Source organism: Epinephelus moara, chromosome 7 (genome assembly GCF_006386435.1).
Source record: "Epinephelus moara isolate mb chromosome 7, YSFRI_EMoa_1.0, whole genome shotgun sequence".
NCBI lineage: Eukaryota > Metazoa > Chordata > Actinopteri > Perciformes > Serranidae > Epinephelus > Epinephelus moara.
In genome coordinates, this window is record NC_065512.1 from 6,236,739 (window position 1) to 6,264,577 (window position 27,839).

The 27,839-nt window shown below is 40.1% G+C and overlaps 2 protein-coding genes across 2 annotated transcripts in view; one reads left to right on the forward strand and one right to left on the reverse strand.

Annotated features, from left to right (window-relative positions):
• tgfbr2l (transforming growth factor beta receptor-like) overlaps positions 1-27,839 on the forward strand; it is a 397,772-nt gene that overhangs the window by 248,873 nt on the left and 121,060 nt on the right. The window lies entirely within an intron of this gene.
• LOC126393462 (titin-like) overlaps positions 1-27,839 on the reverse strand; it is a gene marked incomplete at its 3' end in the record, with an annotated part of 160,915 nt that overhangs the window by 20,381 nt on the left and 112,695 nt on the right. The window contains exons 96-115 of the mRNA XM_050049647.1: positions 16,369-16,440; positions 15,976-16,089; positions 15,769-15,867; positions 15,190-15,234; positions 12,395-12,445; positions 11,870-12,265; positions 11,476-11,754; positions 10,525-10,794; positions 10,282-10,421; positions 10,038-10,164; positions 8,592-8,858; positions 8,197-8,463; positions 7,664-7,927; positions 6,695-6,834; positions 6,315-6,441; positions 5,693-5,959; positions 5,254-5,520; positions 4,844-5,110; positions 3,113-3,252; positions 2,732-2,858 (exon numbers count right to left, since the gene is read on the reverse strand). Of these exons, the coding sequence (XP_049905604.1) occupies positions 2,732-2,858; positions 3,113-3,252; positions 4,844-5,110; positions 5,254-5,520; positions 5,693-5,959; positions 6,315-6,441; positions 6,695-6,834; positions 7,664-7,927; positions 8,197-8,463; positions 8,592-8,858; positions 10,038-10,164; positions 10,282-10,421; positions 10,525-10,794; positions 11,476-11,754; positions 11,870-12,265; positions 12,395-12,445; positions 15,190-15,234; positions 15,769-15,867; positions 15,976-16,089; positions 16,369-16,440 (3,726 nt within the window). The remainder of the gene's footprint in view (positions 1-2,731; positions 2,859-3,112; positions 3,253-4,843; positions 5,111-5,253; positions 5,521-5,692; positions 5,960-6,314; positions 6,442-6,694; positions 6,835-7,663; positions 7,928-8,196; positions 8,464-8,591; positions 8,859-10,037; positions 10,165-10,281; positions 10,422-10,524; positions 10,795-11,475; positions 11,755-11,869; positions 12,266-12,394; positions 12,446-15,189; positions 15,235-15,768; positions 15,868-15,975; positions 16,090-16,368; positions 16,441-27,839) is intronic.

The following is a 27,839-nucleotide window of genomic DNA, read 5'->3' on the forward strand; positions in this document are numbered from 1 at the left end:
CAGCAAGGATTACAGATTACAACCATCTGAAACTTCTCCTGGTTAGAATTCCTTCAGTGTTCATTCTTAAGGAGCTGAATTATCCTCAGAGGTCTCCTCCTCTCCAAAACATACAGACCAGCTGATCTAAAGAAGAAGTTTAACATGTAGCAAACCTGTGTGTGTCTGATACTGCTCCTTGTGGAGGTGCTACTGACTACGAAAACACAAATATCCCTATCTAGAGCCAGTGTCTGGTTTGTCTATTCTGGGCTACTGTAGAAACATGGCAATCTCAGTGGACGAGGACCTGCTCCCTATGTAGATATAAACAGCTCATTCTAACATCGAGACTGAATCAGTTTAACTGAATGTTTACTATTGGACTGTCCTGACAGCCCGCGAGAGACGCAGCGCAATGCAGCGTAATGTGGCACGCCATTTTGAATGAAACTTGGTTTCACATGGTTGAAATGAGGAGTTACCTAAAGCCCCGTTTCCACCAAGCAGTCCAGTACAGTTCAGTTTGGTGCGCTTTTTTCCTGTTTCCACTGTGAAAAGTTGTGGATGGTACCAACAGAACCGTTCCATACCGTCCCCATGTTTGGTCCCCCCTCTGTTGGGGTACCTAGCACACAGATCTGGTCCTAAAAGGTGGAGCTGTGAACNAATGAAAGGATGTTTTGCTGCCTCTCACAGCAGCTGGAGTCTGAGAAAAAATAACTTCATTCACTGGGCCGACTGCCGGTGACTTTTAAGGTGGAATGTTAACTTGTAATGATACTCGATGTATGAGGTGACGACGTGAATCCATCAGAACACCTTAAATTTCACTGTGACACCTTTGACTATTACTCTAGTTTTGATTGTCTCTCTTGGATGACAGAAACTTTTAGTGATGACTGGATCTTCAGGCATTAAAAAATATATATACATGGCCGCCGTTACATTTGGTTCCAAAGGTACAGTACCGTTAGTGTTTGGTGGAAACGTGGCTTAAATGACACCTTCTCATTTCACTATAAAAACCTGAATAAGTTGGGGTCTGTCTGGAGGGAGATCTCCAGGGAGGTGAACATCTCTTATAGTATGTTGCCATCAAGCTAGCTCGTTTTACAAAGTGGAGACGGTGGTATGATGCAGACGGTGGCTTGCTGTTTGGACACAATGTAAGGTAACAAAAACACAATGATTTTTATTGTCAGGTAATTAAACATTAAAGAAAACATTATATTATTTTCCATTTCTGCTAATATATCCCCCAAAATCAGACACACTGGACTCTACCCTCTTCAATCAGCATTTGAGATTAAATCACCTCTTTCAAAGTGGGATAATGTCACCATACTGAGTGGATTTTGTTGTAGTTGCATAAAAAGTCATTGAATAACGATGAAAGAATAAATGATGGAGGTTTTGTTGCAGTGTAGAACATATTCAGGTCGTGTTATATGACTTCCTGATGACACCGGACACAGCAGAATTTTTTCTCTGCAGGTAACATTGGTTAACAGTTTGTTTATGTTGTGTTGGTTGGAAGAGAAGAATTTCTTGTTGGACTCTCTGATTTGCTGTAAATTTCTAAACGAAGGGAATTTATATTTGTTTTATAAGATGATAAAATCTTTGTTGTCCCCATATTCACCGGAAGCTTTTCTCACTCTATCTTTACACTTTAGCTTTGTTTTTGTTGGAGCAGCCTGCGGCTCTAAAATGTCGAATTCACCGTGAATGTATTTCATTTTTAATTGATGATTAACATATAAATAATCTTTAGTGATGGATTTAATCTAAGTTAGTTAAATATAAAGCTACAGTCTTGCCTGATATCAGACAGAATCACCAACTCATTACGCTCCATTTCTTAACAGCTCAAACGTGGTTGAGCGAACAGATTCAAAGGTCTGCACCTGGGAAAGCTACAGCCTCCAGCTGGTTAGCTTAGTTTAGCATAAAGACGGCTAGTCTTACTTACCATTAGGTAGAGACTGTGCCACTCCTTTTAATGAGTATTTTACTCAGAAAAACTCTCTCATGCTTTCAATTACTTTTTCAACTTTTTTAACAAACATTTTTGCAGGAAAATGTTTTTTCATTATCTTTCTTTGCCTACACAACTCTCACAGATATTCTGTACTATACTCTTTACTCTCAATGTCAGTTTTACTCGCATATCAGCAGTAAGCATCTTCTGATTGAAGCTCCCTTCAAAAAGATACTTAACCCACTATTTTTCCAGTCAGCCAGAGAGCTTCTAAAAGCTGATTAAAATTAAACTTTTTGTGAAAAGCACCAAATTACCAGGTGGCGTCAAACACTTTTCTTTCTCAACCAACCAATGAGGATAAAGGAGATTTTACGTTTCATGTTTCCCACAACAAAAGAACATCCCGCATTTCAAATCAAGTGTGCAGGAAAGGGACGAGTTGGGCAAAATTTGCAGACGAAAATGGCTCACTTGCAAAAGAAATAAAATTACTGCAATGTTTTGGTAACTCGACTTTCATCAGGCAAACAGTAAATGTATTTCTGTCTGCAAATTATGTCCTATGCCTCTCACAACAACGTGTAAATTTTGTCATGAAACTGTTATCAAATTCTGGTGAGTTAATTAATAGTCTGCGTGTACTCGGATCTGAACCGAAACCAGAGTGTCATCGGTCAAGAAGAGGACTCTCAGGGATTTTAAGCTGCCTACCAAAAAATGTTTTCACAAAGTGTCTGTGGTAAATGTCCCTGTTGTTTCTGTCACCTTTGACCCTGAGCTGAGCTGAAGATTTGGCATTCGCTGCCGCGAAGTCTACAGTTCCGGCCATGTCCATTTTGCAGTTGTAGAGGATCAGCGTGTGTCTGGTTGCCTCCATCTTGATCTCCACATCCTGCAAACAAAAATCTACAGTTCAAACAAACTTTCACAACAATCTCTTAATCTCAATTTTGAGGCAAGGTCACAAGAGAAGGTGCTTATACAAAACATTTTTACTTATAATATATGAAGATTAAAGTTAAATTGATTTAACTGAACAGAGTTAAACTGAGCATCCCCAAAGCGAAAGGAAATCATTTTTATCCCACTGGCTTTTTCTCTGGATTACACCAAAATGGCACCATCTTTATTGGTGTTTAATCTTACAGCAGACGGGTGGAGTGTCTCTTCCTTCAGTTTCCAGGTGCCGTGAAGGTCCTCCTCTGAGATCTCTGTCTCAAACTTGGCGGTCTCTGTCTCAGTGACCTCCACACTGTACAGTGGGCGGACAACCTTGATGTCGCGCTCTGCGAAGGTTTGAAAAGACGTTAGATAAAAGCCAAACAGAAGGTGAAGCTAACTGAAATCTCTCAGAGGAACCAGTGAACAATCCAGTTATAACAACAGTTTCACATCGTCGTACACAGTTAAAAGAACAGCTTGGTGTCTGATGATCAGTGGAGGAAATACAGTGGAGACATGGCAAGCAGCTGTCGCTCTTATTCAGAGCGACTTACAGGATGTGCAAAAGCAGGAAAGTCGAATAAATATAATAATCCAACCCTATAAAACATCTCACTGTCAACACATACTCTATAAACGTCTCATAAAGCATTTTAACTGAATTATTGATGTTAATGAGGACACTGATGAAATATTAAAATGAACAAAACAGTGAAACTAAAATTAATATTAGAAATATTATTTTGAATTTATTTTTTATTTTACTAATTTATTTTTTTTTATTCTCTTTTTGCAAACAGGGGTATGATGATTACTTTATTACTGATAGTGGGTACTGAAAATCAAATAAATAAATTGTTAATTGTTTACAATAAATCAAATTAAATGAATTTCCTCTGTGCATTTTTTTTATTATTTTGAATATATTGTTTTGTTTATTCATTAATTTTATTTATTTCTCTTTTTTTATTTTAAAAAAAGGAGGATGGTGCTAACTTTATTACTGATACTGTGTTTTGAAAACCAGATAAATTAAAATAATTTCTTTGGTAATTATTTTTATTATTTTGAATTTAATTTTATTAACTGAAATTAATCTCTTTTGTAATTTTTTTTTATTGTTTTGAAATACTGTTTTTATTTATCAATGTATTTATTTTTACTTTTCTCTTTTTGCAAACAGGAATATGTTAATTACTTTATTACTGATACTGTGTACTGAAAACCAAATTAATAAACTGGATTAAAAAAATTAAACATGACATATTAAAAAAGTTTACATAAATCAACTACACAGTCATGGCTAACTTTATAAATGCATTTATATTATCAACATCCTGACAAACAAATAGTCTACACAAGCCTTAATTTTTACTACTTTGATTTAAAGCATTAAAAATTTTTTTTCCAATTTTCCAAAACATTTTGCAGATAGTTTGAGCCCCTAATCCTGTGCTCACCTGTATGTTTTTTGCTTTAAATCTGGTGCAAATTTTCACTTTCCCTAACAGGATAATGGAAATCTTTCCCTAAAAAATATTTAAAAATTTGACTGTTAATGTGCATCCTGAAATCTCTTGTAAAATGTAAACATTCCTAATGAATAAACACACACAAAAATAAGTGATTATAACATGTATATGAACACTATTATGGGCATCTGAGTGAGGAGACATTAACATGACAGATTGTGTCTCCGTTGTTTCCTCAGAGTTAATAAAGTGTTTCTGTATACAGTTATAATGAAGATGTTTTACGTTGGATTATGATATCACGTCACAAACATTACAAACAATGAGTATGAGAATACAGAACACAGTGATGGAGGGAAAATGGCAGAGAAAGGTGGAGTTTCGGCGAACGGCGGTGGGTGGGGTCTGATTCTGCAGTCCTGACCAGGGTCTGAAGGAGGGGCCGGATCGCCGCAGGTATTACCTTCGATGTTCAGGTCGGCTGTGGTTTTGTCGGTGCCACAGTCGCAGGTGTACTCTCCCTTGCTGCTCTTGGCCGTCCTCTTGATCACCAGCATGCGCTTTTTGCCGTCTGATTGGATGAGAATGTTCTTGGAGGGAAATATTTCATTACCGTCCTTGAACCACCGGACCTCGCCGGCGGCCTTGCTCAGCTCACAGGACAACATCACCTCATCTTTCTCGACGGCGGTGTAGTTCTGGAGCTTCACTGTGAAGTACAGATCGCCCTCTGCAGGAAGACATATAACAACACCAGTAATAACCAGTTCAAGTAAAAAAGCATGGGAAGTAACTGAATGGGGCTAAATAGTCGTCACACTGAGGTCACGTCTTCGGTATCATTTCGGGGAATTCAGACCTCTAAATACTAACCGAGCACAGTGAGCATGGCCTCTGAGGTCTTGCCCATGGCCTCCACCTTGATCATGGAGGTGTCGTCGATGGTGACCTCCTTGAAGGCCAGTGTGTGGACTTTTCTGTCCTCTGACATGTGCACCACCTTGCTAGGGTGCAGACGGACGTCATTTTTGTACCAGACCACCGGGATCTTTTCGTGAGAGAGTTCGACGCTGAACTCTGCAGTTTCACGTTCCTTCACAGTCACATCTTTAATCGGCTTGATAAATTCAAGGCGAATACCTGACAAACAGAAATTGTATACATATACAGGGAATTCAGTCCAAAGTTGAGACACAGTTGGTAGATATCAACAGATAATAACGGTGATGATGTGTTCAAAAAGGTGCCATAGATGAGGCACTCATCACATCACTCCCATCAAACCAAACTGAAATGGTCCGACTCCATTTACCTTTGATAAACAACTTTCCAGAAGTCCTTTTATCTTCAGCCTCAAACATGTATTTGGCTTCATCTTCGTATCTGGCAGATTTTATAATAAGAGTGTGTCTCTTTCCCTCCACCTGGAGCTCAAACTTATCATCGGTCGACAACTCCTGAGTTCCCTTCAGCCAGCGGAAGTTTTTGGGCTCTCTAGAAATTTCCAGTTCAAACTTTGCCTCATCCTTTTCGTACACATGCACGTCCGTCAGCGGTGTAATGAATGAGACTGGGATCTCTGTTGATTCAGACAGATGTGATTAATATCAAGGCGCAGGTGGAGTGCTCAGGATTAAAAGTTGTGTTTGGGTACGTTAATGAAAGTTGGTGATTTGCCACACTGACAAAAAGGGTCCAAAAAGAAAATTCCATGTAAGACAAAAGGATGTTCCTCTATCACAATGTAGTAGCATTTACTACACTAGTCATAGAATCACTTTTACGTTTCATTTATCCTCATCATTTCCTGGAGGACAACTTGCAATAAAACTGAAGAACGATAAGATCTGAACCCACTTTCAAAGAACTGAGCACAGTGCAGTGCTTGTTAAGACTTCGTACAGGAAGATAGAGTGAGGGAAGTGAAAGCTCACCCTTTACTTTCAGGTTAGCAGAACACTTTGCGTTGGCGGCAGTGAACAACACCTCGCCTGTTAGAGGCACTTTGCAGTTGTACAAGACCAGAGTGTGTTTTGGGCCGTCCTCCACGATCTCTACATCCTGCAGACGACCAACAAACTTCAGCATTTCAGTGAAAACATGAGAATTCAAAGAAAAGCGATCAGTGGTCAATTCACTTTCATTTGTTAGCTAAACGAGAGACCCAACCCTCTCGTTCTTCACATCTCAACCCTGAGGGTGTGGAAGGTTTTAATACGTAGGATTCTAAATGAAATCCACACCTGGGTTTTAATCAAAATGAAAGTGAACTGAACCACCAGTAAGAGAATATCTGTGTTTGAATGAAACATACGGCGGATGGACTGAGGACTTCTCCGTTCAGTTTCCATTGGCCATGAATGTCGTCCTCACTGAGCTCGACCTCAAATCGAGCGGTCTCTCCTTCAAACACCTCAGCGCCATACATTGGCCGAATCACCTTGATGTGGCGAGCTGACGTTTAAGAGAGGGGTAAAAATTCTTACTGAGGATGTTCAGACATTTAAACACATAATTACACCAACACAGTACATATACAAATACTCAGACAAGAGACAGGCAGAGACACTAAACAGACACCTCAGTTGAAAGATATCAACCACCTTCATTGTGCAACCTTTTAATTGGACCATAAACAACCAAAGGGCTTTCAGTGTTCGACTGTCTATGGGCCAGCAGCAGAGGTGTTGGTGCTGAACTGAGACAGCCACAACACCAACTCCATTCATTGGGACCATCCAGCACCATAAAGAAACTTCTCAGGAGCCATTTGGTTCTATATGGACCTATTAGATTATTGAGGTGCCACAGTTCTTCAAAATGCACTGAAGAACAATAAAGGGGTTTGTTTCTTCAAAGAAGAGTTCTGTGAAGACGCTCTGCAAACGCATCTTAAACTGAACAAAAAGTGACAAACAACAAAACAGAACAAAGGACACAAGTCATGGTTGAAGAACACTACAAGACTGATTTCCCCAAATTAGGGTGATAATCAGGGCTGAACACATCAGAGTCTACATGAGAGTCTTTCTCTAAAAACTCTTGTAGTGTCTTTCTACCACTTTCAGAATGGCAGAGTGATGACAGAGACCACATACAGGGGGTGGTAGTAGTAATTAAGAGATGGTGAGAGCAAAAAGGTGCTTCAAGTGCAAGAACCGCAACAAAAAACTAGGTGATGGGGCTCAAGGTGAGGTTAGGAGGTAGTGCAGGTGAAGGCGGAGCTAAAGAGGTGCGTCAAGAAGGGGGAAGGCGTCTCAATTAACAAACTCTGTGTTTTTACCTTCAATGTGAAGCTTTGCCGTCGTCTTGTCTGTTCCACAATCACATACGTATTGTCCTTTGTCTTTGTCTCCAACTTTCTTGATAACGAGGGCTCTGCGTTTGCCCTCAGCCTTAATGGCCACCATCTTAGAGGGCTTGATCTCGGCCTCATTGTGGTACCACATGACTTCGACATCTTTGTTGAGCTCGCAATCAAGAATCACATCGTCTTTTTCCACTGCAGTAAAGTCCTGCAGCTTAACTGTGAAGTACGCATCTCCCTCTGGAATGGGGAAATGTTTGGGTGACTCTCCATATATAACACATATACAACACATACATATGGTCCAAGGCCAACAAAGGACAAGACAGTCAAACAAGACAAGGAACACAAATACATGACATAAAGAAGCAATTTCATACTACACAGAAAACAGAAAACAATGACTTACGGGTCGTTTTGTCGACCTGAACAGACAAATTGTACAAAAGCTGTTGACAAAGGAAGAAGACACACTGGAAGAGGACAGAAAGAGGACATTCGTGGTTTACCTATGACCGTCAGGTTGGCCATGGAAGGAATTCCTTTGGCCTCAGCCTTAATTTGGCAAGTATCATCAAGAGTCACTTCCTTCATCTCTAGCACATGTTTCTTTCCATCCACATGAGTGACCACTGTTCTGCTCGGATGAATTTTAACATCGTTCTTGTACCAGGTGACAGGGATGTTCTCATGAGAGAGCCCCAGCTCGAAGCGAGCCGTTTCGCCCTCCTTCACCGTTTGGTCCTTTATCGGCGAGATAAATTTGAGCCTGATACCTATAGTTGTATTAGTAAAGCATATTCATATGAGTTAGTTTGAAAGAGAGGGCAACCAACTCAATGAATGGAGTCGTAATAATAAAGGCTCTGCTAATTATGTCCTGTAATAGCGATCCAGCACTTACCCTCCACTGTGAGTCTAGCTGTTGAAGTTTTGCCCAAAACCGCAATCGTATATTCATCTTCGTCCTCAAACTCACAGCAGTTTATGATCAGCATATGCTTCTTTCCATCATCGATGATGTCATACTTTTGGTCTGGGGTGATAATGTCATCCCCCCTGTACCACATGACCTTAGAGACATCCTTCGTGATGGTGCATTCAAACTTGGCCTGTTTCTTTTCAGGCACCGAAACGTCCTTCAGCGGGACTACAAAGTCCATTTCGATTTCTGGTTTAAAAAGTGACACAGGTACAGTACATCAACAACCCAACAAAACACAACAACAGCACAACAGTCTACAGTCAGCAGCCAGTTTACTGTGTACACCATGTATGCAGGACTGGGTTGTACCAGACTGTGGCTCCAGAAGTTTATGGGATCATACCACAGGGATGTCAAGGGTTTCAGTGAAAAAACTCCTGCCATTCTTGTTGCAGAATAGATTATAGCTCATCGATGGTATACAGAGCTAATCTCATCTTATCTTACTGAAAACCTATTGGAGACATCTTCAGGCTAAGCAGGTCACGTAAGCAAAATTAAGTCACTTTGAACTCCCAGGATTGTTAAAAAATCAGGTCTGCTTTGAAGTGTGGTGCTGAAGGACTCCATGAGAGGAAGGCTGAAGTGCTGTCATCAAGGAATGCAGTCCTGCTGGTAATGAGGGCTCTTAATGGAACATTCACCAAATGTGCCCTCATGAGGAGGGCCCAGTCTATCATTTTTCCATTTGGCACCAAATTCTGACTTCAATTCTATCAGGAGGTGACAAGAATCTTCATTCTTCAGGTCATTCTTCTTTCTTCACCAGTTGGCTCCTGTATGTGACTATCTTCTGCTGTTCTTGTATTAAACCAAAGAGTTGCTGAACTCCATTATCTTTGCTAAATCTAAAGCAATGTGATTTCATGTCTGGTGAAGTGACCCATTCATGAACTTTGGTGTAACTGATAAACTGGCCACTGTGCATAGATTCAACATAGAACATTTAATCACAGACGGTGCATACGATGATACGATTCACATACAAATATAGAAGACTGTAGAGTGACATCACTGCACACAAATTCACAGAATGTTGAATCTGACAAAACACAAGACAGGTTCACATTTAGTCTGAACAAACAACAAGTAGAACAACAAACACAGGACACCGTTTCGATGACCAGAAATAGATCCGACATCAAAATCCCTCCTTGTCTTCCCAGGCTGCGTGGAGTCTCAAACATGGGCATGGATAATGAATTTGACTCGTCAACCCTATTAAATAAAGATCTAAGGTCCGCACTCAGGTGCCATAAAGCTTTATTTATTGCTCACGGACCTTACACCTTTATTTTTACAGCTAATATCCCAAAATCATGGTACACTGTAATTCCCATGTCGGATACCAGGAGTACTTCTTACCTTTGACGTTGAGCATTGCGCTGGTAATGGCGTTAAGAGCCTGGTAGGACACTTCTCCCGCCTGATCCAACTGGCAATTTTTCAGAGTCAGTTTACGCACCCCACCCTCCATTTGGATGTCGCACATCTGGTGAATACAACACAGTGCATTTACATATTAAAAGTCGTGAATATGACAATGCAAAAGCAGAAATGCAGGCATTAAGACTCATGACGAAGACGAAACAATGCCATCCAGTCATACCGGAGATCTGGTCAAAACCTCTCCTTTGAGCTTCCATTCTCCTGGAACGTCATCCTCAGAGATCTCCGTCTCAAACATGGCATCTTCCTTCTCAGTCACTTCAACGCTGGCCAGGGGCTTCAGGATCTCAGCTTCCCGCTCTGAGGAAGAGGTCATATTAGTACTTATAAACTCAGATTAAATAATAAAAACATAGAGAAAGTATTTGAGGGAAAAGAAAGGTAAGCAGGAAGATAGATAAACCTCCTAGTGTTAGCTTCGCAGTGTAGACGCGTCCCTCCACCTCCATGGCATATTCTGCTACATCATCTGGCTGACAGTTCTTGATAGTGAGCGTCAGCTCCTTCCCATCCTTCTTGATCTCGATCTTGTCAGAAGGAGTGATCTCGTTCTCTCCTTTGACCCACTTCCAGTTGGGAGTGTCCTTGAAGAGCTCACATTTAAATATAGCAGCAGCCTTTGGTTTCACATGCTGGTCTCTCAGTGGTTTCACAATCCAGTCCTTGATTATTTCTGTTGGAGTTGGACATTATTGAATCAGTGCCCATCATACCATTAGAGACAACAATGTAAACCACTAATATACTAAATATTACTAAAATGTAAGCCAGGGCAGAGGAGCTACAACAGACTTGGTCTTAACTTAGTTTATCTAATTTTGGATGATTTTCAAAGATATCTGCAGCTTCAAGTGTTGTTTTGAGAGACAACTCCAGGGTTCTTCCTCTGCTGTACCAAAGCTACAGGGCATTTGTAATATCTAGTTTTGAGGTAGCACAGTGGTGCAGTGGTGGGCATTGCCACCTTACAGCCAGAGGATTCCTGGTTCAAAGGAAGGTTGATTGGTGACTCTAAATTGGCCGTAGGTGTGAATGTGAGTGTGAATGGTTGTCTGTTCCTATGTGTCAGCCCTGTGATAGTCTGGTGACCTGTCCAGGGTGTACCCCGCCAAGATGTATAATGTTCAGAACAATTTAAATACATTGCTGTATGTCAGCAGCTTACAAAGTACTTTAATGTATGTGAATTACACATTGTGTTGATATGTAATTTTAAAATAAGAATGGGCCAAACATGGTGCCCCCAGATACTGTGAATATCATTGCTTCCTCAATCTATACCAGTATACATTCTCTACAGTATTGACGTATGTTACTAGGTTTAGGGGTATGTTCAATGTCCTATTTTGCTTACCAATGACTTTGACATTTGTTGCAGTCTTGACAGCCTCCTGGTTGGCCACTTCACATGAGTAGGCCCCAGCGTCGTCCTCAGCGGAGTTCTGGATGGTCACAGCGTGCTGCAAGCCAATGATATTGATCTGAATCTTGTTGGCCTTTGGCTTCAGGACTTCGCCATTCTTCTTCCATACCACATCTCTCTCTTTGTTCAACTCACAGGTCATATACACAGGCTGACCCTTCAGAGCTGAGGTCTCCTCCTCCAGCTCTTTGATCCATTTCACTGGCAGCTCTGTAAGGAGATTAAAAGGCAATTTGACAGTGACGAAAGGTTAGATAGGATCATGACAAATACTATTTTTGGTATCTTTAGTGTTATTTTTAATGGTAAAGAAAGATATAAATACCTTCAACAATAAGCTTGGCTGTGCACGATATTTCCTTGCCAGCGTTCTTGGCTATACAGGTATATTCACCGGTGTCAGAGAGCTGGACATCAATAATGTTCATCTTGCGATCTTTGCCGTCAGATATGAATTTGTGCTTTGGGTCCTCACGGAGGTTGTTGCCATCTTTCATCCAAGATGTGACGGCAGTGGAAGGCGATACCTCACACTCAAACACAGCAGACGAGCCTATAGACTCTGCCTCCTGCAACACGATGTCCTGAAGCTTCTTGATGAACTTCAGGGGGACGGCTTTGAGCTTGAATCCTCCGAAGGGTTCCTCTGGTGGTGATGGTCCCTTTCCACCAGGCCTCAGGCCGCGGCCCCTGCCCTCTCCAGGTGACGGGGTCTGCTTGGCTGAAATTGAGGACAGTCAGTTTGCATTTGAATTTCAAGAAGGATTCTTTGGTATCATCATACCAGATGTAGAACATAACAGGGTTTTCTTGCTGAGACTTTATAGGTATATTAAGAGAACAGACTTACGTCTCAGGCCTCTACCTCTACCTCTTCCTGCTTCTTCTGCCGGTTGTCCCTCTGTTCAGAAACAATTCAAATGAATTTTTGGCACACAATGTAATCGTATGTCTTCATAAACATGCCAGTGGTGGGAGATATGTAATGTCCACTTGAATGGATAGGGGAATATGAAGCGATAGTGATGGTAAATATATGAAATCACGATGAGGACAGACAAAACAAACAATGGTGAATAATGTATATTAACAACTTTACAGTGATGTAGTGTTTACACAATGAAGAGATGGAATAACAAACAGAAATGTAAAGATGGTATGAGAACACGTCGGACTAATGGGAATGACATGATGTTGAAATGGCAGACAAACGAATGACATGACTGAAATGACAAAAAGCAATGAATATGAACAGTTTGACAAACAGAATGATGATTGACAAAACTACAAGGAAGAGATGGTGTAAATCACGTCACACTTAAGATATGAAAAGACGATTTAGATGGAGGCATGATCGTGAAAATGGGAAGATTATTCAGGGCATGAAGGAAGGTTTCTTTTGGCCGTCACCCAACGAATTGGGGCTGCCACCATCTCACCTCTCCTGGCCACCCCTGGAACCTCCAGTGCACCTTCCTCTGCTTCACCCTCCCACTCTTCGGAGCCATAACTCTCCCTGGGAACCAGCTCCCAGCCCCAGGCCTCTTCTTCCTCCTGCTCCACCTCTTCCTCAGGTTCCTCTTCAAATACCTCCTCTTCTGGCTGGGTGGCAACCTTTCTCATCTGCACAGCTCCTGGAGAGATCTCCTTCACCAAAGGAATCTTCCCTTTAGCGGGCTTTGCTGGTTCTGCAGCCTTCTCCTCCTCTGGCGATGGCTTCTTTGGGATCTTTTTGAGAGTCACAGCTTCAATAGACTCTTTCGGTGAAACCTCTTTAGGAATCTTTTTGAGTTTATCAACACTTGGCTTCTTCTCAACAGGGACAGCCTCGTCTTCTTTAAGCTTCTCAACTTTAGGAGATGGTGTCTTTTTCAGCTCAACCTTCTTGAGCTGCTCCACAGGCTTGAGAGCCACTTCCTCTTTCTCCTCTTTGGGCTTGGGAATGACTCCCTTCTTCAGCTGCAGAGGTTTGGGCTCCTCAGGAACCTTTTCAGGTTTCTTAACAGGAACTGGTACAGGAGAGACTATCTTCTCGGCTGGAACTGCCTCTACCACCTTCGGCTTCTCTGGCTTCTTCTCTGGAGCTTCTGGAATCTCAGGTTTCTTTGGTCTAGCTTCTGGCTCTCGTTCTTTTGGTTTTTCATCTAAAACTGTGCGACGGCGGTGTAGATCATCAATTGGCTTCCTCTCTTTCTCCTCTGCAGGTTTCTTCTCTGGCTCTTCAGCCTCTTTCGCAGGCCTTGCAAATGGCTTCAGCTTAACACTTTCTATCTCTTGTTCCTGTGTTGGTATTTTCTTCACCTTGGTGGGTGCTTTGACCTCCTCAGGCTCTTTCTCTGGAGTTTTCTTTTTATCTACTGGCTTTGGCACCTTGGCTGGTGGCTCTGTGACCTCTGCTGGAGCTTTTTCAGGTTTCTTGGGAGGTTCTTTAGCTTCCACCTCTCTGGGGGTCCTCTCAAGCTTCTGAAAAGGCACAGTGTCCCTGTCTGGCCTCTCCTTCAGGTCTTTCTCTGGCTCCTCAGCTGGTTTAACAGGCTTTTCAAATGGTTTTAGTTTGACTGCTTCTGGTTCCACTTCCTCTGTAGGCAACTTTTTTACTTTCTTCAAGGCTGCACTTGGTGGGGCAGGTTCCTCTTCCTTTGGTGTCTTGGGAGTTTTCTTCAGAGGAATCTTATCCTCTGGTTTTTCTTCTTTTGGAGTGGGTTTCTGGCGCGTCCATGCATCTTTAGGAGCTTCTTTCTCTTCCTTTTCTTTAGGTGTCACAACTTCTGGCTTTTTCACCACATCTGCTTTGTCTCGAGGTTTTCTCTCCTCAGCAGGTCTCCTGGTGGCAACTGACAGCTCAACATCCTCTTCTCTGTGGACAATCTCCTCAGCATGAAAGATTGTGGTCTTGGTGACCTTCTGAGGTTTCTTCTCTTCTTCGGCCTCTTTAGGTGGAACTGATGGAACCTTCTTCAGTTTGATAATTTCCTGCTCCTCCTCCACTTCTTTTATGACTCTGGTTGTCTTCCTTAAAGTGGGAATCTCAAATGTCCCTTCTTCTTCCATCAGAATTTTACCTTTTTTGTGCAGAAGAAGTTCTGAGGTGGCAAAGGTTTGACATTACTTACACTGACACGTAACTGACACCACCATTTGTACAAACACATACAAATCAAAATATAAATATAGAAAATCTAGAAATATAAAAAAACACATTCTCAATTATTTTATGTAAAGCCAATTTTTTTTAAAAAAAACAATAACCGAAATAAAACACACATGAAAGAAGACTGACACAAGAAAAGACCATCAACAGGATGCAACAGAACAACATATACGATACATATAAACATTTAAATAAGTAATTTAATTTGTTTTGAATATTGTGCATAATAAGCCAACCAGTGCTGATTAGTGTTCAACTCCATGCCTTTTTTGCCCCCTTCATTTCGAAACACAACCACAAACCTACTGGAATTGTAAATTAAAAGTTGAAATTGGAAATTAAAATTGAAGTTCTTATTTCTCTCAAATGAATGGCTTTAGCTACTCTGGACTAAGACTGGTATGTTCAGCCAACATGTTGAACCGTTATAGCTGCTGACTGATGTGTACTGTATGTACTGAGGAAGTGCAGCGAGTGGTAACTGGTGCTCCTACCTTTCTTGACTCCTCCCGGTGCTTGGACGGGTCCCTTGGTTTCATCTAATACAGAAGTATAGTTCAGAAGTCATTAATTAGGCCATTTAATCAGTCATGAACAGCAAATCCCAAAAAAATGGGAAGACCTCACCAAACACATTCAGAAATGAAAAATATTCTTTTACTGAATGCTTAAGAGATTTGATCAAGTTGTGAATGAGATGCAAAGTAGTCCAACATCACATGATTTAGATGGATGATATAAAAAAATGATGTCATATGTACAGACAAAGAGCTGAAGTGAAATTTCCAAGGAAAAATGTGTCATGCTTGTGTTGGATTCAAGGTCAACAAATGAATGACCAACAAACAGAAAAACAGAACACACAACATGAAAAGGCCATACCGACCCGAAGAAGACTGACTGACAACCCAATCAAAAACAACAGAGGAAACACATAAGTGTGGGTGGTGGTGGTGGGGGGGGGGGGGTGTTATATCATCAGCATTTGAAGTGATTAAACAAGATTTGAAAAAGATGGATTGGAAATGGAAAGTCCAACAAAGAGGGTGTTTCAATCTCAGTCCTTCAGATACCTGTCTCAGGAACTATCTGTTCTACCACGACTGGCTTTTCTTCTTCTGCAACCTTCTTGGTTGGTTCTTCGGCCTTTATAACAGGCTTTGGCTTGGTCACTTCAAGTATAAAAAAGAATGAATTGAAGTATTTTAAAGGAAACATACTGCCCCTCTAGAACACACAAGGTCTCTGTATGAATTCTTTAAGAGTTATTATCTGGATACCTGGCTTTGGTTCTTCTTGTGGAGTAATCTTCTTCTCCAACTTCTTGGTTGTGTCAGTGATCTCAGGCCTTTGGACAGTTTCTTCAACCTTTACAGCAGCCTGAGGTTTTCTCTCTTCAAGTACAAGGTATACAAGGAATTCAACAGAAAGCTCCCCACAAACACTGCATTCTAGATCTGAGAGTTGACTCCCAAAAATACAAAGTTAATATTGGTATTCCCTCTTCATATCCACCTTGTTTGATACTTTTTTTCTTTCCATAGCACATCAGCAAAAGAAGTCTCAAAGATTCATGCTTGCTCAAGAGTGACATTCTTTCATGAATGCCTTTAGAAAACTTTCAGACAGAGACAGACAAACACCAAAAACACATTAAAAAGAAAAGTTGATACCTTCTTGAGGAGCAGCTGGCTTTACCAGTGGTTCTGTGACTTGTGGTGGAGACTCCTTCTCCTTCACAGGAACTTGGAAATGGAATTATATGAGAATCAGAACCTCACTAAGACTGATGGGGTGAGCACTGAACCATGCAAAGACAAATAACACAAAGAAGATCCATTCTGGAAACAAACAGCCTGAAGACTGAGTTGATGATGGAAGAAATTTCCAAGAAATTTCCACAATACATCTTCACCTCGTCTGTGCAAAACATTTTCTCCTGATTCACACAGGTAGAGTGAAACAGAACAGACAAAACAAACACAGAATTAGGAAAAAACGATGAGAAAAACCCAACATGAAACTGTGGTGGTTTAGATATCAGGTGATAAGAAACCAAAAGAGACTGTCTCAGTCGACAGCATGACGGTTCTTCACAATGAGCAAGAATGTGCCCAAACAAAATGAGTGATTTGACATGATATCCTCTTGAAATGATGACGACAAAGAGATATGGATCTTATAAATCCTAAAGAGGGTGATAACGAGGAGGTGCACAACGATGTTTGGTGCTCAGATATTTAAAAATAAAAAAAAACACGTGCTCGGTGACACATAACATTTTTCCCCTTATACCTCTAGAAGATTCTCGAAGGGCGACTTGTTCTTTCCCTTCTGGTTCCAAAGACAAAACCCTGGTTTCTGTGATGGACAGAGGCTCTTGAGCTTCTCCCTCTTTTCTGCTCATGGTTTCAACTTCCTGGGGAGGGATGTATTGGACGTCTGCTTTCAGACATGTCTGCTTGCCTTCTGATTCCCATTTCCTGGTGGCACCTTCCCCGTATTCTGGAGCGTCTGTTTTGTACTCAGCCATCTTTGGTTTGGTTTTATCTGTTACTGAGGGTTCTCTGACTGTGGGCTTATGCAAAGGCATCACATCTATATCAGCTTTTGGTTCTGATGTTGCAGGTTTGTATTTATCAGAAGTCTCTTGGGACTGATACATTTCCTCGCCCCTTTTCGTGGGTCTAACTAACTGAACTCCTTTGATTTGTTCTTGTCCAATGGCTTTTATCTCTACTTTTTCTTCTTTGATGACTTTGTCTTTCCCTATCATTGTCTCTATCTTCAGTTCCTTGGGTTTAGCTAATTTCAGTTGTCTTTCCTGCTCAATTAATGACTCTTTTGATGTTGCCTCCAACAGTGTTGTAACTGTGGGCTGTTCTCCAACTTGTTCCTGTTCTACTTTTATTCTTTCTACAGAAGTACCATAGGCAGTTTTTGGCCATTCGTCTTTATCCTTAAAGTCTTGTTCAGCTGACACTGTTTTCATTTTATCTTTGATTGTAATTCTGTCTTTAAGAGTTTCTCTTTTAGTTTCTTCTTCTGGTCTGTCATCTTCTATGAGCAATTCTTTAGACATCACTTCAGTTGCCGGTGTTGCTGCAGCTTTTCTATCAATGTGTTCCATTTTCAGTTTTCTTCCTTCAGTAGGACTAACTGTAGCTAGTTTATCTTTAGCTGTGACTATCTTTGGCTGGATTTCTTCTAATTTAACCTCAGACTGATCACTTTCACGCGAAGTCTGTATTGGAAACTCTGTTAGAGTATCTCTAACAACTTCTCCAAGTCTGGTGTACTTATTTGAAGTATCTTGGCCTTGTGGTAATCCTGCAGTGATGGACTCCGCTCTTGTTGTTTCGACTGGAGTAACTTGGCTAGTTTTGTCCCCAAGCATTTCAACCTTTGACTTGATTTCTTGCATTCTGATCACTTCCGTTTGATCCAACTTCTGTCCGTTATCGATAGTGGATTGGTCTTTCTTTAAATCCTCTTTTCTTGATGTTTTGTCTTTTAACAGATCGTCAGGGGAAATAAGCATTTGTGGAGTATCTAATTTAACATATTTTTCTTTCCCAATCAATGTTTTTTCATATGCTACATCCATTACAGGTGTCCTTGAAGCTTTTCTTTCTATTTGCTCCTTCTTTGTTTCTACATCCGGAGCAACACTAAGACAAACGTCTTTAACTGTGTCTGTTTTAAACTGGATGCCTTCAAATGTTACCTGACCTCGGTCTTTTAGAGAGTCTACGTACGCTTTAGCATCTTCTCCTACTAATGTATCTTGAGTCTTTTGGTGAGTAATAGCAGTCAGTTCTGCCTTTTGTTGAGTTTGGGTATGTTTTGTTGTTATTGAATGATCATCACTTTTGAATTGACTAGTGACTTCTTTAAACTGAGTATCTTCATCTGTAACCTCTTGTTTTGCAGCTAAAACTTCCAGATCTTCCTTGGTGGACTCTGGACTTTGTGAATATCTTCTAAGAGATACCTCTCTGGATTCATAAATGTCCTCTTCCCTTGATGCACTGTCTTTTACAAGCTTGTCAGGTATAATGAATCTTTGAAGGGTGTCTGATTTAATGTCTCCATCTTTAACTATTAGGTGTTTTTCAGCTGCAGTGTCCATCACAGGTGCAATTAAAAGTGTTCTTTCCACTTGTTCCTGTTTTGTTTCAGTGACTTCAAATGGAATAACACCACTGTATTCATCTCTAACTCTAACTGTCTTGGCCTGCATTCCTTCATGGGTAATTTCTGCACCTCTGTCTAACCTCTGCTCTTTCTCTTTGGGGGATTTTGATCTCTTTGGCTGAATGTCTTTAACCTCTGCATCGGTCACTTTTGTTACAGGAGTAACATCTGTCTTTGTTTGCTTGTGTTTAGTTTTTACCTCTTCAGATGGAAGAACTGAGGTGGTTTTATCTATTACTGTAAGTTTTTCTGGAGCTTCTTGCTCCACCAAAGACTGTTGATATGTTACTTCTGGTTGGGGTGCAACTAAGGCCCTTCTTTGAATTTGTTCCTTTCTTTCAGGTAATTCCTCTATGATGGAAGTAACTTCTGTTTTATCTTGAACTAGGTCTACTTTTGATGTTATTTGTTCAACTGTTATATCTTGCGTACCCCTTACAGACTCCTTTGTCTTTAGAGAAATGTCATCTGACTCATAAATGCTCTCTTTTCTTGACATAATATCTTTCACTAGCTCATCAGGTGTGATATACCACTGGAGGGTGTCTGATTTTACATCTCCCTCTCTCACTAACCGAGATCTTGCAGATGCAACTTCCATGACAGGTGCCAATGAGGATGTTCGTTCCACTTGTTCCTGTTTGGTTTCTTGGACTTCACGTGGTATAACACTACCATATTCATCTCTAACTGTAACTGTCTTGGACTGCACTTCTTCTAGTGGAAGTTTTGTACCTTTGTTCAACCTCTGCTCTTTCTCTTTGAGGGATTTTGATCTCTTTGGCTGAATGTCTTTAATCTCTACATCAGTCACTTTTGTTACAGGAGTAACATCTGTCTTTGTTTCAGTTGTCTTTTGTCTGGTTTTTACCTCTTCAGCTGGAAGAACCGAGGTGGTTTTATCTATTACTGTAAGTTTTTCTGGAGCCTCTTGCTCCACCAAAGACTGTTGATATGTTACTCCTGGCTTGGGTGAAACCGAGGCCTTTCTTCCCGCTTGCCCTTGTCTTTCAGGTAATTCCTCTACAATTAGAGAAACCTTCCCTGTTTGATCTTGAACAAGGTCTACTTTTGATGTTAACTGTTCAACTGTGATGTCTTTTGTGTCCCTAGAATCCTTGTCTGTCTTTAGAGGAATGTCATCTGACTTATAAATGCTCTCTTTTCTTGACATAATATCTTTCACTAGCTCATCAGGTGTGAAATACCGCTGGAGGGTGTCTGACTTTACATCTCCTTCTCTCACTAACCGAGATCTTGCAGATGCAACCTCCATCACAGGTGCCAAAGAGGACCTTTTTTCAACTTGTTCTTGTTTTGTTTCTGTGACTTCAAATGGAATAACACTACCATATTCATCTTTAACTCTAACTGCCTTGGACTGCACTTCTTCTAGGGAAAGTTTTGTAACTTTGTCCAACCTCTGTCCTTTCTCCTTAAGGGAACTTGATTTCTTTGACTGGATGTCTTTAATCTCTGTGTCAGTTTCCTGTCTTACAAGAGTAACATCTGTCTTTGTTTCAGTTGGCTTTTGTCTGGTTTTTACCTCTTCCGTCAGTAGAACTGAATGGGTTTTATCCATAACGTTAAGTTTTTCTGGAGCTTCTTGCTCCACCAAAGACTTTTGATATGTTACTTCTAGTCTGGGTACAACAGAGGCCTTTCTTTCAATTTGTTCCTTTCCTTCAGGTAATTCCTCTCTAATGGGAGTAACCTTCTCTGTTTGATCTTGAAGTAGCTCTACTTGTGAGGTGACTTGTTCAACTGTGACTTGTTTCATGTCCCTTAAAGACTCCTTTGTCTTGTCATCCAACTTGCAAATGCTCTCTCTTCTTGAGGTAATATCTACTACCTCATCAGGTTTGATATACCGCTGGACAGTGTCTAACTTAACATCTCCTTCTCTCACTATCAGAGATCTTTCAAATGCAAACTCCATCACAGGTGCCAATGAGAACCTTCTTTCAACTTGTTCCTCTTTTGTTTTAGGGACTTCAAATGGAGTAACACTACCATATTCATCTTTTACTATGACTGTTTTGGACTGCGCTTCTACAAAAGTTCTTGTACTTTTCTCTTTCAGGGATTTCTTTCTCTGTGCATCTTCATTTATAATCTCTGACGTTTTGTCAAACATCTGCTCTTCTGTTTTGGTTGCATCTTTCTTTTGTGAAATGCGTTCTGACTCATCTGTTTTCTTGAGGGCATCTTTTTTCATTGGTATGTCTGCTACATCCATTACAGAAGCAGGTGCTTTCTTTGTTTCTGTTTGGATCTGCCTGGTTTTCATCTCTTCAACTGGAAGAACTGTGATGTTTTTTTCTATTACTGGAAGTTTATCTACCATGGTGAGTTCTTTTGTTACATCTGGTTTAGTTGAACCTGAATCCTTTCTAATAACTTCAGTTTTCTCTGATTTATCTTTAGCCATGTCTTCCTTGGTTTTGGCTTGTTTAGCTGTGATATGTTTGGAAGTTTCCGATATAGCATCTTTTACTATCTGAGATTTTTCAGGTGCAACCTCCATCGCAGGTGCCACTGAAAACTTTGTTTTAACCTGTTCTTGTTTTGTTTCTGTTACTTCCAATGGCGTAACACTACCATATTCATCTTTAACTGTAACTGTCTTGGACTGGATCTCTTCAGCGGTTCTGTGTTTAGATTTTTCTTGCAGAGCTGTAGTTGAATCCGAGCTTTTGATTTCTTCTTGGCATATTGGTTTTGTCTTTAAAGTTGGGAGGACTTCTCCAGTTTCAACCTTCATTACTTTAACTTTCTGGTCTTTTTCTTGAGGAATGCCATCTATTGTCTTGTCTTTTACGTCAAACTCAGGTATAACTTCTGCCTTTGTTACTGTTGGTTTCTGCTTTGTTGTCTTCTCTTCAAGAGAAACAACTTTTCTGTCTGTCTTTGTATCTCCTATTGGCTGAATTCCTTCTACTGTCATTTTTTTTTCTTTTCTAAAATGAATGTCTTTGACTGTATCATCAGGAGAGACCTGCTGTGCAATGTGTGTTTTAGCATCTTTATCTTTTATTGTTAAAGGTTTTTCAGATGCCTCTTTCACCACAGGTACCACTATAGTCAGTCGTTCGGCTTGTTCCTCTTTGATTTTTGTTGTTTCAAAAGGTGTAACACTACCATATTCGTCTCCAACTGCAACTGTCCTAGCCTGGACCGTTTTAGATTTGGTGGACTTTGTCCTTTTATCTTTCTGAGGTTCATCCTTTTTATGAGAAACAGGCGCTGAAGTATCACTTCTGACTGTAACTTCAGGCCCAGTTTCTTTGGCAGCATCTATCCTCTGAAATTGCTCCAGCTCCTGTTGTGTTTTCTTTTCTTCAGTCTCAGGTGTTTGACCTTTTTTAGCTTGAACCCGGATGACAACTGACTGGAATTCGTCATCTGGTGTCTCTTCTTCAATGGAAGTCACTTTTGCAATTTTACCCTTAACTGTGATTAATTTTGGTGGTATTTGTTGGTCTGCAACCTCTTTAGTTTTGGCTAACTTTTGTAGTTTGTCCTTCGGGGACGTTGATTCCTCTGGAGGAATACCGTCTGCCACATGAATTTCCTCAACAACTGCTGCAAATTCAGTTTCTCTGATTTCTCCAAGTTTTTCAGGAGCAGCTTCAACTTTTGGTTCTCTAAAACTTTCTTCTATTAAAGCTGTAACGAAAACCTTTCTCTCAATCTCTTCATCTACTGTTTTCGTCTCTTTAACAGGACTGACTTTAAAGGTTTTATGTTTAACTGTACTGACCTTCAGCTGGTCTTGTTCAACTATTATCTCCTGAGGTTTGGTAAGTTTGTGTTGTTTTTCTCGTGGAGATACTGATTCACTCTCTGTCGTATCACTTTCTCTGTCGTATCTCGATGGGATTTGTTTGTCAGCAATCTCTTTAGTTTTGGGTAACTTCTGTTCTTTCTCCTTTGGGGACATAATTTTTCCAAATGAATCAATTTCTTCATCATCTGCTGCAAATTCAGTTACTCTGATATCTGCAAGTTTGTCAGGAGCAGCTTCGACTTCTAGTTCTTTAGAAGTTTCCTCCATCATGGGTGTAACTGAAACCTTTCTTTCTATTTGTTCCTGTTTCGTTTTTGCCTCTTTAAGAGGAGTAACTTTAAAGGTTTTATCTTTAACTGTGCTGACCTTTCGCTGGTCCTGTTCAACTCTAATCTCTTGAGGTTTCTGTTGTAGTTCTTTTGGAGGTACTGACTCACTCTCTGTTGTATCAATGTCCTCATCAGGCATTGCACTCACAATGACCTCTTTACCTTTTGTATGTGTTTCAGGTGTGCCACCTCTAATGGTGATCACTTTTTCAGTCTTACCCTTAACTGTGAAAATTTTCAATGGGATGTGTTTGTCTGCAACGTCTTTATTTTTAGCTAACTTTTGTCGCTTGTCCTTCAGGGATGTTGATTCCTCTGGAGGAATACCATCTGCCACATTAATTTCTTCATCAACTGCAACAAGTTCAGATTTTCTGATTTCTCCACGTTTTTCAGGAGCAGCCTCAACTATTAGTTCTTTAGAAGTTTCCTCCATCATGCCTGTAACTGAAACCTTTCCTTTCATCTCTTCATCTGTTGTTTTTGTCTCTTTAAGAGGAGTAACTTTAAAAGTTTTATCTTTAATTGTGCTGACCTGTAGCCGGTCCTGTTCAGCTATAATCGTTTGAGGTTTCTGTTGTGGTTCTTGTGGAGATAATGACTCGCTCTCTGCCATATCAATGCCCTCATCAAACTCTGCACGCTCAATGACTTCTTTCATTTTTGTATGTTTTTCAGGTGTACCATCTTTAATGGGAGTCACTTTCTGAGGTTTATCCTTGACTGTGACAGATTTTGAAGGGATTTGTTGGACTGCAACCTCTTCAGTTTTAGCTAACTTTTGTCGTTTGTCCTTCAGGGACATTGATTCCTCTGGAGGAATACCATCTTTTTCAGGTATACCATCTTTAATGGGAGTCACTTTTTGAAGTTTATCTTTAACTGTGACAAATTCTGATGGTATTTGTTTGTCTCCAACCTCTTTAGTTTTGACTAACTTTTGTCGCTTGTCCTTCGGGGACATTGATTCTTTTGAAGGAATACCATCTGCCACATGAATTTCTTCATCTACTGCTGCAAATTCAGTTTCTCTGATATCTGCAAGTTTTTCAGGAGAAGTTTCAACTTCTAGTTCTTTCAAAGCTTCCTCTAATAAAGGTGTAACTGAAGCCTTTCGTTTAATCTGTTCATCTGTTGTTTTTGCCTCTTTTAAAGGAGTAACTTTAAAGGTTTTATGTTTAACTGTACTGAGCTTCAGCTGGTCCTGTTCAACTAAAGTCTCTTGAGCTTTCCTTTGTGGTTCTTGTGGAAATACTGACTCGCACTCTGTTGTATCAGTTTCCTCATCAAACACACGCTCTGTGACTTTTTCTTTGGTTTTTGTATGTTTTTCAGGTGTATCATTTTCAATGGGAGTCACTTTTTTAAGTTTATCTTTTACTGTGACAAATTCTGATGGTATTTGTTTGTCTTCAACCTCTTTAGTTTTGGCTAACTTTTGTCGTCTCTCCGTCTGGGACATTGATTCCTCTGGAGGAATACCATCCGCCACATGAATTTCCTTATCAACTGCTGTAAGTTCAGTTTCTCTGATATCTGCAAGTTTTTCAGGAGCAGCTTCAGCTTCGATGTCTTTCAAAGTTTCCTCCATCATTGGTGTAACTGAAACCTTTCTTTCAATCTGTTCATGTCTTGGTTTCGCCTCTTTTGAAGGAGTAACTTTAAAGGTTTTATCTTTAACTGTTCTGGCCTTCAGCTGGTCCTGTTCAACTGTAACCTCTTGAGGTTTCTGTTGTGTTTTTTGTTGAAATGCTAATTTTTTCTCTGTTATATCAATTTCCTCATCAAACACAAGCTCTGTGACTTTTTCTTTAGTTTTTGTATGTTTTTCAGGCATACCATCTTTAATGGGAGTCACTTTTTGAAGTTTATCTTTAACTGTGACAAATTCTGATGGTATTTGTTTGTCTCCAACCTCTTTAGTTTTGACTAACTTTTGTCGCTTGTCCTTCGGGGACGTTGATTCTTTTGAAGGAATACCATCTGCCACATGAATTTCTTCATCTACTGCTGCAAATTCAGTTTCTCTGATATCTGCAAGTTTTTCAGGAGAAGTTTCAACTTCTAGTTCTTTCAAAGCTTCCTCTATTAAAGGTGTAACTGAAGCCTTTCGTTCAATCTGTTCATCTGTTGTTTTTGCCTCTTTTAAAGGAGTAACTTTAAAGGTTTTATGTTTAACTGTACTGAGCTTCAGCTGGTCCTGTTCAACTAAAGTCTCTTGAGCTTTCCTTTGTGGTTCTTGTGGAAATACTGACTCGCACTCTGTTGTATCAGTTTCCTCATCAAACACACGCTCTGTGACTTTTTCTTTGGTTTTTGTATGTTTTTCAGGTGTATCATTTTCAATGGGAGTCACTTTTTTAAGTTTATCTTTTACTGTGACAAATTCTGATGGTATTTGTTTGTCTTCAACCTCTTTAGTTTTGGCTAACTTTTGTCGTCTCTCCGTCTGGGACATTGATTCCTCTGGAGGAATACCATCCGCCACATGAATTTCCTTATCAACTGCTGTAAGTTCAGTTTCTCTGATATCTGCAAGTTTTTCAGGAGCAGCTTCAGCTTCGATGTCTTTCAAAGTTTCCTCCATCATTGGTGTAACTGAAACCTTTCTTTCAATCTGTTCATGTCTTGGTTTCGCCTCTTTTGAAGGAGTAACTTTAAAGGTTTTATCTTTAACTGTTCTGGCCTTCAGCTGGTCCTGTTCAACTGTAACCTCTTGAGGTTTCTGTTGTGTTTTTTGTTGAAATGCTAATTTTTTCTCTGTTATATCAATTTCCTCATCAAACACAAGCTCTGTGACTTTTTCTTTAGTTTTTGTATGTTTTTCAGGCATACCATCTTTAATGGGAGTCACTTTTTGAAGTTTATCTTTAACTGTGACAAATTCTGATGGTATTTGTTTGTCTCCAACCTCTTTAGTTTTGACTAACTTTTGTCGCTTGTCCTTCGGGGACGTTGATTCTTTTGAAGGAATACCATCTGCCACATGAATTTCTTCATCTACTGCTGCAAATTCAGTTTCTCTGATATCTGCAAGTTTTTCAGGAGAAGTTTCAACTTCTAGTTCTTTCAAAGCTTCCTCTATTAAAGGTGTAACTGAAGCCTTTCGTTCAATCTGTTCATCTGTTGTTTTTGCCTCTTTTAAAGGAGTAACTTTAAAGGTTTTATGTTTAACTGTACTGAGCTTCAGCTGGTCCTGTTCAACTAAAGTCTCTTGAGCTTTCCTTTGTGGTTCTTGTGGAAATACTGACTCGCACTCTGTTGTATCAGTTTCCTCATCAAACACACGCTCTGTGACTTTTTCTTTGGTTTTTGTATGTTTTTCAGGTGTATCATTTTCAATGGGAGTCACTTTTTTAAGTTTATCTTTTACTGTGACAAATTCTGATGGTATTTGTTTGTCTTCAACCTCTTTAGTTTTGGCTAACTTTTGTCGTCTCTCCGTCTGGGACATTGATTCCTCTGGAGGAATACCATCCGCCACATGAATTTCCTTATCAACTGCTGTAAGTTCAGTTTCTCTGATATCTGCAAGTTTTTCAGGAGCAGCTTCAGCTTCGATGTCTTTCAAAGTTTCCTCCATCATTGGTGTAACTGAAACCTTTCTTTCAATCTGTTCATGTCTTGGTTTCGCCTCTTTTGAAGGAGTAACTTTAAAGGTTTTATCTTTAACTGTTCTGGCCTTCAGCTGGTCCTGTTCAACTGTAACCTCTTGAGGTTTCTGATGTGGTTTTTGTTGAAATGCTAATTTTTTCTCTGTTATATCAATTTCCTCATCAAACACAAGCTCTGTGACTTTTTCTTTAGTTTTTGTATGTTTTTCAGGCATACCATCTTTAATGGGAGTCACTTTTTGAAGTTTATCTTTAACTGTGACAAATTCTGATGGTATTTGTTTGTCTCCAACCTCTTTAGTTTTGACTAACTTTTGTCGCTTGTCCTTCGGGGACGTTGATTCTTTTGAAGGAATACCATCTGCCACATGAATTTCTTCATCTACTGCTGCAAATTCAGTTTCTCTGATATCTGCAAGTTTTTCAGGAGAAGTTTCAACTTCTAGTTCTTTCAAAGCTTCCTCTATTAAAGGTGTAACTGAAGCCTTTCGTTCAATCTGTTCATCTGTTGTTTTTGCCTCTTTTAAAGGAGTAACTTTAAAGGTTTTATGTTTAACTGTACTGAGCTTCAGCTGGTCCTGTTCAACTAAAGTCTCTTGAGCTTTCCTTTGTGGTTCTTGTGGAAATACTGACTCGCACTCTGTTGTATCAGTTTCCTCATCAAACACACGCTCTGTGACTTTTTCTTTGGTTTTTGTATGTTTTTCAGGTGTATCATTTTCAATGGGAGTCACTTTTTTAAGTTTATCTTTTACTGTGACAAATTCTGATGGTATTTGTTTGTCTTCAACCTCTTTAGTTTTGGCTAACTTTTGTCGTCTCTCCGTCTGGGACATTGATTCCTCTGGAGGAATACCATCCGCCACATGAATTTCCTTATCAACTGCTGTAAGTTCAGTTTCTCTGATATCTGCAAGTTTTTCAGGAGCAGCTTCAGCTTCGATGTCTTTTGAAGTTTCCTCCATCATTGGTGTAACTGAAACCTTTCTTTCAATCTTTTCATGTCTTGGTTTCGCCTCTTTTGAAGGAGTAACTTTAAAGGTTTTATGTTTAACTGTTCTGGCCTTCAGCTGGTCCTGTTCAACTGTAACCTCTTGAGGTTTCTGTTGTGTTTTTTGTTGAAATGCTAACTTTTTCTCTGTTATATCAATTTCCTCATCAAACACAAGCTCTGTGACTTTTTCTTTAGTTTTTGTTCGTTTTTCAGGTATACC